Here is a 12,142-nt window from a genome sequence, read left to right as displayed (position 1 = left end):
CCCAACTCTGCTTCCCTGTGTTGGTGTCCTTCTCAGGCAGGCCCCCTGCTGTGGGGGCAGAAGTGGATCTCAGGCTTGTGACCCATCCTCACAGGAACCTGGGTGGGAGTGGGGACATCCCTGTCCCAATAGCAAAAGTCCCAAGGCTGCTTCTCATTGGCCCAGCTTGGGTCACCTGCTCACCCCTGGACCAATCATTAGAGGGAGGGTCAGGCCTCCTCTTACCCCTCCTTCCAATGTAGGGGGGGTTTGGGGGGGTTGGCACAAATGATCCTGCTGGAAGATCAAGATGCCCCTCCCAGAGTGGGAAGTGGAGGCTGGGTAGGCCATGGTGGCACACACCCACCTGCTCTCTAGCGCGGTGCTGGGGGCCGAAGAGGTCACACTCCGAGCCCCCTGGCTCATCCCAGGCCACCTGTTCCTGGTGGACCACAGTCCAGTCCTCCCGCCAGCTGTGGTCACTTTCCCGAGTTTCTCCACCACCCCAAGGTGTGGTCAGGGGCTCGCTCTGGGGCCGAGATGGGAAAGCCTCCGCCAGCTTTCTCCCCGCCATCCAGGCTGGGGGCCTTGGGAAGAGGGTGGGGGTGAGCCTATTTGCAATGGCTTGTTCTCAAAGCCCCTGTGAATTCTTTGTGAGAATTTCCTTTTCTGAGCGCCCCCAGGGCTAACAGCTCCCAGCTTCTCGCCGGGTCCACCTCCCTGTGTCTCCTTCTCCTTTCTGAATGCAGGAGTGATACTTCTGCCCAGCACAAGCAAAGAGGTCACCATTTCTTGCATCCGATCTCACTGGATCTGAAGACTCCATTACACCTAAAGCTGCTATAAGTCCCTTCTGACCCCTTCTTCCCGGTTCCTTCATCATTAGATTGATTCCTTTTCTGGAAGTCTGTCCCCTTGGGGGAGGAGGCCGAAGCCCCGTCTGTGTGGCCTGGCCTGGTCCCTAGCCTTTGGGGACCCTCATGGGCCCCTCCCCTTGAAGCCTGTCTTTTCACAAAATGCTCCTCGGCCCCCAAGCCATGGGTTGGGAGGAGGGAGCTTGTCTTTGAACTGCCATTGTCCACTTGACTGTTGTGTTTCTAGCTGACACTGGCCCACAGGCCAGGTCTCAGGAGGTCAGGGTCACCCCCAATTGCATCCCTAGCGGCCAGATTACCTCCCGGCTATTTCCCAGTTGCCTTCTGGCTGCAGGGCTCTCGGAAGACTGGCATCCAGTCTGCGGGGGTGGGATGCAGCCCAGGAAGGTGCTGGGAGACAGGGGGCAGGCGGCCAAGGCCTGTGTCCCAGGTATCCTGCAAGTGGGCTGGGCCAAGGCGGGCTGACCCGGACTCAGTGGATGGAACGTTCTTTGTCCTTGTGTGAGGCTGGCCCTTGGCCAAGGTGAATAGCTGGTCCTGGCTTTCCTGATGTGGGCAACCACATGTGCTCCCTAGACACCTGACCGTGTCCTGCCTTATTTGAAGTCCTCTGATGCTTGTCTTCTGCAATTGAGAGGTCTCGGTGTGGGCAGAGTTCAGGGCCCTGGGGCTCAGACAGTAATTAGAATCTGCCTGCTACCACCCTAAGCCCTGTCCACCCTGCTGCCAGTCTCCCTAGTGGGAAGGGCATCTATCTCCACAGCCTGGCAGACCCTCTGTCCTTGCAGCTGTCCCAGCCGCTGGGATCAGCCCTGGCTCTTTATGGGAACCCCCTGGGAGCTTTGATGGTGCCCGGATGCCCAGGCTGCACCGCTGGCCAGAGACATCAGACTCAGGGTGGGGCCTGAGCGTAGTTGTTCGGAAGTCTCCCAGGGGACCCCCGTGTGGAGTCAGGTTTGAGGTGGTCTTCTGTAAAACCGGCTTTTCCTGGAGGTGCATGTGTAGCCTAGAGGGCCCACCCACTAGATGGGGTGCCCCATGGAGGATTCCCCCCTTCCTGGGCTCCCTGCAACAAAATCCACACCAGAAGTAAGTAAGCACTTCTTGAAATGGTTCTACTCAAAAACAAAAACAAAAACAGAACTAACACACGCGTATGGCGCACACGGCAGGCAGCAGAGATGGCTCCTTCGGGAAAGAACAGTCAGCCTGTCCCCTGGTCCCCCAGCGGCAGGCAGGCCCTGTGCCCAGGCTCCTGGGGACCCTGCCCAGCCATCTGAGCCCTCGAGTGCCGCCAGCTTCCTCAGCCAGGCCCTGCGAGAGCCGAGAGCAGGCCCTGCCTGTTCCTGCTGAGCCCCACCGCGCCTGGCGGAGGACAGGGACCCACGCGACAGCCCAGCTGCCCTCCGTGGGCGGGCTTCGCTCCGACAGGCACAGCTACCAAAGCGTCGCAGAGTCTCCGGGCACATGTACGACTCCCTGTGGGACGAGTCCCCCTCCAACTGGCACTCTCGAGTCACACGCAGGTGGGGTCACGTGGCTGATTGGGCACCCCGTTTTCTGTCATTCCAGAAGCTGCCTACGCAGGCGCCCCCAACCTTCGAGCTGCCCACGTTGTACAGGACCGAGGACTACTTTCCGGTGGACGCCCGGGAGGCGGCGCCCCCGACCGCCAGCTGCCGTCACCGTCTGTGAGCGCCGCGGCCCTGCCCCGGGGGGACGCTGGGAAGCGAGCCCCCTGGGCGGGCAGCTGGCGTTTCCTCTTCTGTTGTCATCGTTATTCATTTCTTTGCTGAGGTTCCTCCCTTGCTTCGGGGGAGGCCGCGGGGTCTGGAGAAATGTTGGAACCGGAGTGTGGCAGCCCCTCGTTGTCCACCAGCGTTGGGTGGGCGCATCTGAGGAGCCACCGTGCCCGAGGGACAGTGGGGATTTTCTATTGGAAGGGCTTTGTGCGGGAGCCACGGTGGCACCAGGTCCCTCACTGGCGGTTGCCTTTGTCACAAGCCCCAGCGGCCGCTGGCATGTGAATCACATCAATAAAGGCATCAAGAGCTCACCTGTGGTCTGGGTGTGGGGACAGGGTTGGGGGGGGGGGTGACCCGTCCCTTTTTACTCTGCATCAGTGTTTCCTCTGAGGCTGCTCCCGCCACCTGGGCACACCCGCCCCGAAATCCCTGATCCAGCTCCCCGCCCGCACCTGCCAGGGGGTGCACCTGCCACCTTTCAGGTCCCAGCAGGCGCGTGGAGGGCGGTCGGGACTTGCCCGGCTTCAAAGCTGCGCTGGCTTTCATGTCTTCTTATGCAGATGACTTTCCTGCTATTACTCCAAGAGTCCAGACTCCACACGTTAGCAATGGATACTTCTAGTTTTTCTGGAATTCCTCATAGAGCCAAGAGAACACACATACACATACGCACACACAACTGCAGACCTGTACTAGAATTTCAAGGGAAACTAACTTAATGAATCCGGTCAGATAACAGGAAAGGAAAACCAGGTCTTGCCAAATTTTAGGGTCGTTTTTGGAATTAAAAGATAACTGTGGACCCCGTGTTTCAAGAAAAGTCGATAATTTTCTAGGGCGATGACCTTTGTCAACTTTTATAATTTTTATTCAAGTTTTGTATAAATTATGTTCTAAATCATGGAAGCCTAGTTTCATGTACAGAAAGGAGCGCCTCGGCGTACGGTCCAATGAACGGTCCGATGGGTTTTCATAAACCGATCACCCCTGTTGACCCCGCCCTCAGGCCGAGAAACAAATGAACCAATAAGGTCAGCGCCCGGAAGCCCCGCCCCGCTCCGCGGCCCAATCTCACTCCGACACCTAACAGTGCGGACCCCCTGGCGGCCCCGGCACTCGCACTCGATAGGCTGGAGGGTGGCGGAAAGACGCCCACACAGTACGCGGTGGTCTCTGCGTCTGGCTTCCCGACTGACGCCACGCTGCTGTGATCGGTAACGCTCACGGCCGTGTCGTATCGATCGGGACTGTCTTCGATGATGGCGCTTAGATACTCGCTGTGCCCCGATCTGCTCGGCGGGAGCACGGATTCGATGGCGAGTTAATTTTTCAGAGAAGTGGTGAGGACAGCAGTTTCCAGAAGGCCGAGGCCTCCGTCATTCCAGAACCTGAACCAGGTGCCGGGCGGGCCGGCGTGGGGGTGGGGGTGGGGGCGCGGGGGGAGTGTTGGGGGGGAGACAATGTCATGTGATCTAGCTGCAGCAACCTAAATGTCCTTAAATGGAGATCCACTGGATAGAGGCTGTGAGCTTAAAGGCTCTGAGGCCGGTCAGCCCGTCTTGGGGGCTTCATCTCCTGTATGCCTCCGCTGTGTGACCCTGGACTACTTGCTTGCCCTCTCTGAGCCCAGCCTCCTCCTCTGTAAAAATGCGGAGAATAATGGCACCTGGCCTGTTGGGTGTTGTGAGGATGAAACAAGATGACCTGCACGAGCACTTGGCGTGGGCCTGGCGACCGGCACTCGGTAATGGGTGGCTGGGTGGGGAGAGGGCTGTGTGTTGCTTTTCTTGGTTGACCAGGGGCAGTTAAGGCCCTCAACAGCAGTGACTTAGCAACTGCCCTTGAACTTCGGAGTAAGGACAAGTCAGGAGTGAGAGCTACCAAAAGTCCAGTCCACTCTCTCTCAGGTCAGTGGGGTTGCATAAGAACATCTCTGGGGAAATGGCAGCTAGTGAACAGGATTGGCCACTCTGAGCTCCCTGGGGGCTGCAGTGCCCAATGGACTTTCAGGCACTCTTGGAGACACCTGAGGGAGGGAAGGCCCGACACAGAGCCTGCCAGGACTTCCTGACCTCTGTCCTTTGAGCTGCTGGCATTCTGGAAGTCCTGTCCTTGTTCCAGGTGACCTGATAGATGTCCCCTTTAAAGCAAGTGCCCGACTAGTTCCTGTCAAGTAAATAAAAGCCTTGGCTACTGACTCGAGCAGGTCCCAAGCCCGTGGCAAAGGTCACCTTGCAGCCCAGGGAAGGGTGGTCTTTTCCTTTCTTCCGTGGTGGGTGTTGGGCCCAGACACCAGCAGAAAGGCTGTTGCAAATTTTCATAAGCAAAGCACTTCCGCCAGCCACCTCCCCACTTCTCCAGTGGGTGTGAACTTCGTGTCTGTCAAAGCCAGAGGTTTCAAGACGGCGGCCCCTGGGCTGACAGCAATGTGTGGTTTGCCCTGGACCGTTTTTAAATTGTTTTCATGTTGAGACAACTGGGCAACCATCTGGGAAAAAAGTGAGTTCTATACCTCACTCTGTACACCAGGAACAGTTCCAAAATTCCAAATGGATTAAAAAGGAGTTAAATGTATAAAAAATAATTTATGAGGAGGCAGAAACAGTACAGAATCATACAAAATCCAGATGCCATAGATCTAGATAAAATTGAATACACACACATATATATGTGTGTGTGTATATGTGTGTGTATATACATATATACTATATATATATAGTTAATCCTCTGCATGGTAAAAGAGAGAAAGAAAGAAAAGGAGGGAGGGAAGGAAAGGAAGGAAGGAAGGAGAGAAAGAAAGGGAGGGAAGGAAGGAAAGAAGAAAAGGAAGGAAGAAAGAAAAGAGAGAAATCCCCAAAACAAAACAACAAGATCCTAAGCAAATTCAAAAAACAAATGACCAACAAGGCAAATGACAGAGAGAGTATATTTGCAGCCCCTATTACAGAGGGTAAAATATAAACAGCTCCTAGAGATAAATCAGAGAAAAAAAATAGAAAAATGGACAAAGGATATAAACAGGCATTTCACAGAAAATGCAGATGGTTTTTAAACATTGGAAAAGCTAGCTGACCACAATCCATGCTGTAAGTATGAGAGAAGATTGAAATTATTCCGTTTTCACTTACCAGGCTGGCAAAGATGAAATGTCTTTTGAAGACAGCACTGGTGAAGTTTTGAAGGAAGGTTCCTTCCCCTACATTGTTGGGGGAACCATTCTCATGGCGGCACCTAGGAACATCAGAAGTGTGTATCCCCTGGAACCTAGAAACTGCACCCTTAGGGACCCAGCCTCCCAATATACACGGAAAAGGAACGATAAATGCAAGGGGTTATTCACTGTGTGTGGAAACAGGAAAAGATGGGAAAGAAGCCAAGCGTCCGCCACTGCGGGGTTGGTTCAGTTATAGCACGTCCCTGCGTGAATGGGTAGACAGAACCCGAGGTTGTAAGAATAGATCAGGAATTCTTAACGAACCAGGATTGCAATATCACCAAGAAAAGCCAAAGTGCATGGAATTGTCCATGATATGCCATCGCCTGTAGGCGAAAGAAAGGCATGGACGTCCTCCGGGAGGATAAACAGAAATTTGAGCGTGGTGAATATTTGTTTTGGGTGAGAAGTGGACTTATCTCTTTTGTATACCTTTTGGCTAGTTTGGTGTTGACCTATTCCAAAAATTCAGTTAAAATCGGTTGCCAGCAATGAAAAACTTGCATCGTCCAGGCAAAGAACTGGATTTCCAGTTTCTTTGCAAAAACTGGAACTACCTGGTGATTCTGGGCTCACGTTCTTGCAAGGCAGCGAGGCGCTACAGCTGAGTTGCTTTGGAAGGTGCATGCACTCCGGTTCTCTTGTATCCAAATGATCCGCTAATTGATTTTACCTGCCTGGCTTTTGGGAGCCTTAGAACCATGGAGAATTTACTTCCAGGATGCGGGGTGTGTTCAGGGTCACTGCAATTCAAGCAACTGACAGGCTAGTGAGCATCTCTGTGCCCAATCTCAGATTCCACGGGGACAGAGGGTGGCGGGGGGGGGGTCTCCTTATAGGAATGCGCACTTCCCACAGCTCTCCTTTGGGGAGTAATGGATACCAAGTCAGACAAAGATATCGTAAGAGAACTGCAGGCTACCATACCACGTGAATATAGATGCAGAAGCCCTCAACAAAATGTTAACAGACTGAATCCAGCGACCTAGGGAAATGACTGTACACGGTGACTGAGTGGGCTCTCTTAGAAATGCAAGGTTGGTTTAACAGCTGGCGATCAGTGTAACCCACTGTATTAATGTAGGTCAAAAACCATGCGGTCACCTCGATAGATGCTTTTGACAAAAAGCTTTTGACAAAATCCAACATCCTTTGTGGTCAAAGCTCTTCTTCCTGAGGTGGAAAGGGTGGTGGTCAGAGAGGAGCGTCGGGTGGCTTGTTGGCCCAGGCAGCCGGCAGTGTCCTTCCTCCCCATCTTAAAGCGAAATTGCACTTTGTCTTACGGTCAAGAGCAGAACCGTGTGGGGGTTTGGAAAGATTCAAAGCCCTCCTGACTCTGAGCCACTGTGGAGGGGTGGGGGGGCTGGACATTAGCTTCTGCCCCCTTTCCTGGGTCCCCTGGCCAGTCTGCCCTGCTGGCACACATGGTGCGAGTTGGAGGAAGGGGCTCAGAGCAGACTGCAGCCGGCAGATGTGCCGGGCCGGGATAAAGGCAGGGTTCCCTTGAAGAACCGAAGCAACACCCCAGCCTCAATGCTGGAGGCCTGCCCCTTCACCCGGAAGCACCTCTCTCATTGGGCTTACCAAGGTGCTGCTCCCTTACAAAGGGAACAGTTAGCGGTTCATCAGCATCACTCTTCTGGGCGAGCTAGGCCCGAGGCGCAGGCGCAGGCGCAGGAGGAGGCCTGGAGGGGCACCCCAAGACCCAGGTATGTGCTTCTCTTCTGTTGGCGGGCTGTGTGGTCTCATTGTCCCGGTGAACCGTGGAGACGTGAGGGCATTAGCTTGCACAGGTGCAACTGTTGGCGTCGTGAGTGTGGAGATGGTTTTTTGAAGGCTGTCTGACCGGTGTTTGTTGAGTGGGGGGAACAGAAAAAGTTCTGGGGACTTTTGGGGAGCCGCTGGCAGCCAGTCTACAATTTTAATCAGGGGAAGTCTCGTGCTGTAGCCCAGGTTCACTTGCGTGTCTTTAAAACAGTGGCGGGCAGTCTGGGCTGCACATTGGAATCAGCTGGGCCGCCCCCGGGACCAGCTACATCAGAGCCCCCGGGGGAGAGGCCTCAGCACGGCCAGGCTTCGTGACTCCAGGATGCGCCGGGGGTGGGGGCTCAGTGCGTTTACAGAACAGCCGTCAAGAGATTTTAACTTTTTAAAAAATCGATTTTAGAGAGGAAAGGGAGGAGAGAGAGAGAAATACCAATTTGTTGTTCCACTTATCGATGCATTCACTGGTTGATTCTTGCTTGAGCCCTGACTGGGGATCGACCCCACAACCTTGGCGGGTTGAGATGATGCTCTAATCAACTGGGCTACCTGGCCTGGGCAGTGAGATTTTTAAAGGAGGATTTGCTACCTCTTTTCCAGTTGTAACAACTGCACTTTCCTTCTGTTTTCCATGCTTGACGAGGTTTCGTTTGAAAAGAGCAGTGGCCTCAACGGCTGTCTCACACCTTCCTGAGTTTGGTTGGTGCAGGGCTGGGTTTGAGCTGCTTTGTCTCTCGGGTTGGATTGATTCTGTTAGGGCGGAGTCGCTCAAGAAACCAGATGGACGCAGCGAGCTAAGGAGCAGGGTTTGTTAGTGGGGAATAGGAGGGAAAGTGGGGCCAACCGAGGGAGGTTGGGGAGTCAACCCAAGGAGGTCAAGACTCGCTCGGTTGTTCTTAGGGCAGCTTGGGGTGTCAGAGTCTGACTGGCTAGAGCTGGTTGCGGGGTGCCGTTTCTGCTGACCGTTGTTCTTGATACATCTTGTGAGGCTCCAGTTAAAGCTGCATCTTGTGATGCCAACCCCAGACCCCAATCACAGCCGGGCATCTGTTTGTCCCGGGTAGGGTCGGCGGGCACTATCCCAGGCTAGGTTCCCACGGTCCAGTTTTCCCGCCCGGTGATTTTCCATTCCTCCTGGGCCTGCCGAGGTCTGTCCGATTCGACCCCAGGTCCAGAGATGTGTGCCGACTGAGGTAAGCCAATCGAGGTCATCCTAGCGCAGCAGCTCACTAAGGTAGCTCTGGCCTGAACCATCATCGGCCACAGAAATTTGTTCTGGAATGGTCCGCTTGGCTCTGCATTTAAGAGTCTTTTTCGATAGCGAGGGACGGGAACCCCTCTCAGGGAAGGTGGATGAAGTGCCCAGTGAACACCAGTGTGCCTGCTGAGGATGCAGGTGACCGCGTGGGTGTCAGGAGGGAAGGACAGAGGACCTGGGCCCTCGCTGGTGTCACTGAGCAGCCTGCCCCCACTCAGCCACAGTGGGATACCTGCGTGCCCCTGTTATTAAGCCCAGTCTTAATTGGAATTCCTGTTACCTGCAAGTGAGACTCTCCTTTCATAAGAAAGAAGTCTAAAGCCAGGAGAATTAGGTAGTGGCAGACTTCCCTGGGAAGCAGTCTGGGCCAGAGCCATCTCTTAACGTAGAGCAGGGGTGTCAGACTCATGTTCACCGGGGGCCACATCAGCCTCGCAGTTGCCTTCAAAGGGCCAGATGTACCTTTAGGACTCTGTAAACGGAACTACTCCTTGACAGTTCAGCGAGAGCCCGCGGGCCTTGTGTTCGCCACTTGTGACCGAGTTGGGTGCCACCGGCTTGCTTTAGGTAACACAAACCACACTGAGACGGATCTAAGGCTCACAGGCCAAGGAGAGATTCTCGTTTTGATGCAAGTGTGTCCTGAACCCCTCTGATTTTCCTTTAAAAAAATAGGAAACATGTTTAGAAACATTTCATGTATATATTTTAAAGATTTTATTTTTAGAGAGAGGGGAAGGGAGGGAGAAGGGGAGAGAAACATCAATCGGTTGTCTCTTTCATGTGCCCTGACCTGGGACCGAACCCGCAACCCCGGCATGTGTGGTGACTGGGCATGGTGACCTTTTGCTTTTTGGCATAACGCCCAACTGAGCCACATTGGCCGGGGCTCATTTTCCTTTGTAATAAACAGCCAGTCTCAGGCTCACAGAGCTCAGCAATCACAGGTGGCAAATGTATAGTGTCATGTTTGGTCTCTCTGGTATTTCTTTTTATGGATGAGAGCTTTTAATTTGGCTTTTACTAAATGCCAAATTATACTGGTTGTCCCCACTCCCCCCCCCTTTTTTTTGTAGAGACAGTTTCCTTTTCAAAAAAGGCGAGTTGAACTGTACTAAGTACATAAAGCAGTTCTTAGACAGATGGGGCAACAATGATGAAGACGACAGCGAGTGTCGTTTGGAAACGCTGTCGGGGAAAGTATGTGTTGGTTTGGAGATGGGGGCTCTTGTGTCTTCGCATTTGCAGCTGGCAGCCTGTCTTCCCAGGCTAGTGTTCAGCCGGGACCAGGGCTGCGTGGTGTGGTCGTGTACCCGGGTGTCTGGACTCGGACAGCCTGGGTTCCAGTGAGGCGCTCTGAGCCTTCCTGTCCAGACACCTGGCGCTAATACTCCCTTTGCAGGACTTTTATTTGGGGTGGGGCTGGGCTGTTCTGAGGACTCAGATTACCTTGGAATCTAGTGCCCTGTGGCTAGTTCCGGAGCTCTCCCGGGATGCTCTGGGGAGGGCGTGAGCTCCAGGTGTCTTTAGGAACAGGGAGGGTCACACTGCTAGGGGAGTGGAGTCACGCCGCTGGCCTGGCTGTCCCGTCCTTGGAGGACAAGGCTGCCGAGTTGGAGCCTCTGGGCTCCGTCTTCCCAGGGAAGCCCACAGAGCTGTGCTGGCTGACGCAGCCACCAGCAGGTTACCCTGCGGTCTCCAAGGCAGGGAGGGTCCTTGCATTCCTAGGCGCCCAGATGGCTGCTTGCCCTACCCTGCGTCACACACCCTGCCTCAGGCTAGGTGGGGCTGAGACAGGGCTGCCTTCAAAGGACATTAGAAAAGCTCTTTTTTCCTTCTAGGTGCTTGCTTGATCAATTTTGAAAAGGTGAACAATTTGCTTATTAGGACATCTGTTTTGCTTCATTTAGTAATGCGACAGTGAGCGTACAAGATTTGTATTGCAAAAACCAGTTTGGGTCAAAATGGCTGTACATCTGAGACCTGATGGTGTACTGGGGAGGTGGGGGAGGGGTTGGTTTGGATCTCAGACGCACAGACGTTGTGTTCTGAAACACACACACCTGCCACAACTCATTTAACTGGAACCAAAGATTCTGCCCCGTTGTCTGTTCATAGGGCAGCTGTCCTGGAAATGACTAGGAACCCCCCTGCCTGGGTCCTTCGTTGGGGCACTTTGAAATGGCGCCTGAAGGACTCCCAGGACATGCAGTTTTCACCTCGAGTGTTGGCTTTTGCACCCAGTCCCCACTCGATTCAAGTCACAGTGAACGTGAGAGTGGACTCAGTTGGTGGGAAGTAGCAGGATGCAGTTACCGAAGGGCGACCCTCCTCGGGTGCACGTTTGGATGTTTTCAAGCTAACCAACCTTCCAGTGGTAGCTGGTAGATGCCTTGTTTTTGCTTTTTAATTTGACTGCTGAGAGTTTATCGCAGCTGAAACAGTCTTTTTCTAGAACACCGTATGGTGGCCAACTGATAGTTGGAACAGCATCTCACAGTAGTGGAAGCTGCTCTTCTCTCACTGCCAGTCTTCTGGGGGTTTATGTTTTTACATGACACATTGGTGAAACATGCCTGCAGCTGGTGCCAGCCCGACGAGCAGCCAGGGTGGGTGAGGAATGCGGGTCACAGTGGGTAGAGAAGTCCACTGCTGAGGGGAGGGGCAGGAGGCTCACCCGACACCTAATGTACGTCATGTCCCATTACACTTTGTTAGTAAAGAACAGACTCCCCATCACTCAGCCTAAGTGGTTCTCAAGCTGCAGTGGCAGAGTCACCTAGAGGGGCCCCGCCCGGCGGGTCTGGCGCTGGCAGCCTCCAGTGGGGGTGGGGAAACACCCACGTGGCAATGCTCCCTCGGCAAGAGCCATTTTAATGGCTCGTAGCGAAGTGTTTCAGCCGGGGCACTCCCCTATGTTCGCCTGATCGTTCTCAGACCTGGCACTTGTGTGTTGCCTTCTGAAATGGTGCGGTTTTACGAATGGGCAGGCATCTGGACCACACACGCGACTGCAGGGCGATAAGAGGGGCAGCTCCGCCGCAGCCCAGATCTCAAAGAGGGGACAGAGACAGTGCTCTGGAGTGCTGGAAAGGGAGAAACCAAGTGCGCCAGTCTGACTCTGGAATCACGGCCACAAGAAGGTTGAAGGGCAACCAGTTCCCTGGAATTGTTTCTTCCTTGTTAAAAAAAAAAAACATCTACAGAATTGCTCAAATTCCAGTTATATTCTCTAATTACCCAGCAGGTAGCAGCTTGCCACAGCTTTTAGTTTCAGATCATTCCAAAAGCAAACAGTAGCAACAGC

At 53.9% G+C, this 12,142-nt stretch overlaps 1 protein-coding gene across 1 annotated transcript in view; it reads left to right on the top strand.

Annotated features, from left to right (window-relative positions):
- The window catches only part of BCAS4 (breast carcinoma amplified sequence 4), a 47,148-nt gene extending 44,247 nt beyond the window's left edge, over positions 1-2,901 (top strand). The window contains exon 5 of the mRNA XM_045833223.1: positions 2,427-2,901. Coding sequence (XP_045689179.1) covers positions 2,427-2,549 — 123 coding nt within the window. The 3' untranslated portion in view covers positions 2,550-2,901. The remainder of the gene's footprint in view (positions 1-2,426) is intronic.
- The last annotated feature ends 9,241 nt before the right edge of the window (positions 2,902-12,142 follow it).

The sequence above is a fragment of the Phyllostomus hastatus genome, unplaced genomic scaffold, assembly GCF_019186645.2.
Source record: "Phyllostomus hastatus isolate PE091 unplaced genomic scaffold, TTU_PhHast_1.1 phas_contig_17, whole genome shotgun sequence".
Classification (NCBI taxonomy): domain Eukaryota; kingdom Metazoa; phylum Chordata; class Mammalia; order Chiroptera; family Phyllostomidae; genus Phyllostomus; species Phyllostomus hastatus.
The sequence above is the reverse complement of the archived record's forward strand: the minus strand, read 5'-3'. Positions and strand labels throughout refer to the sequence as shown.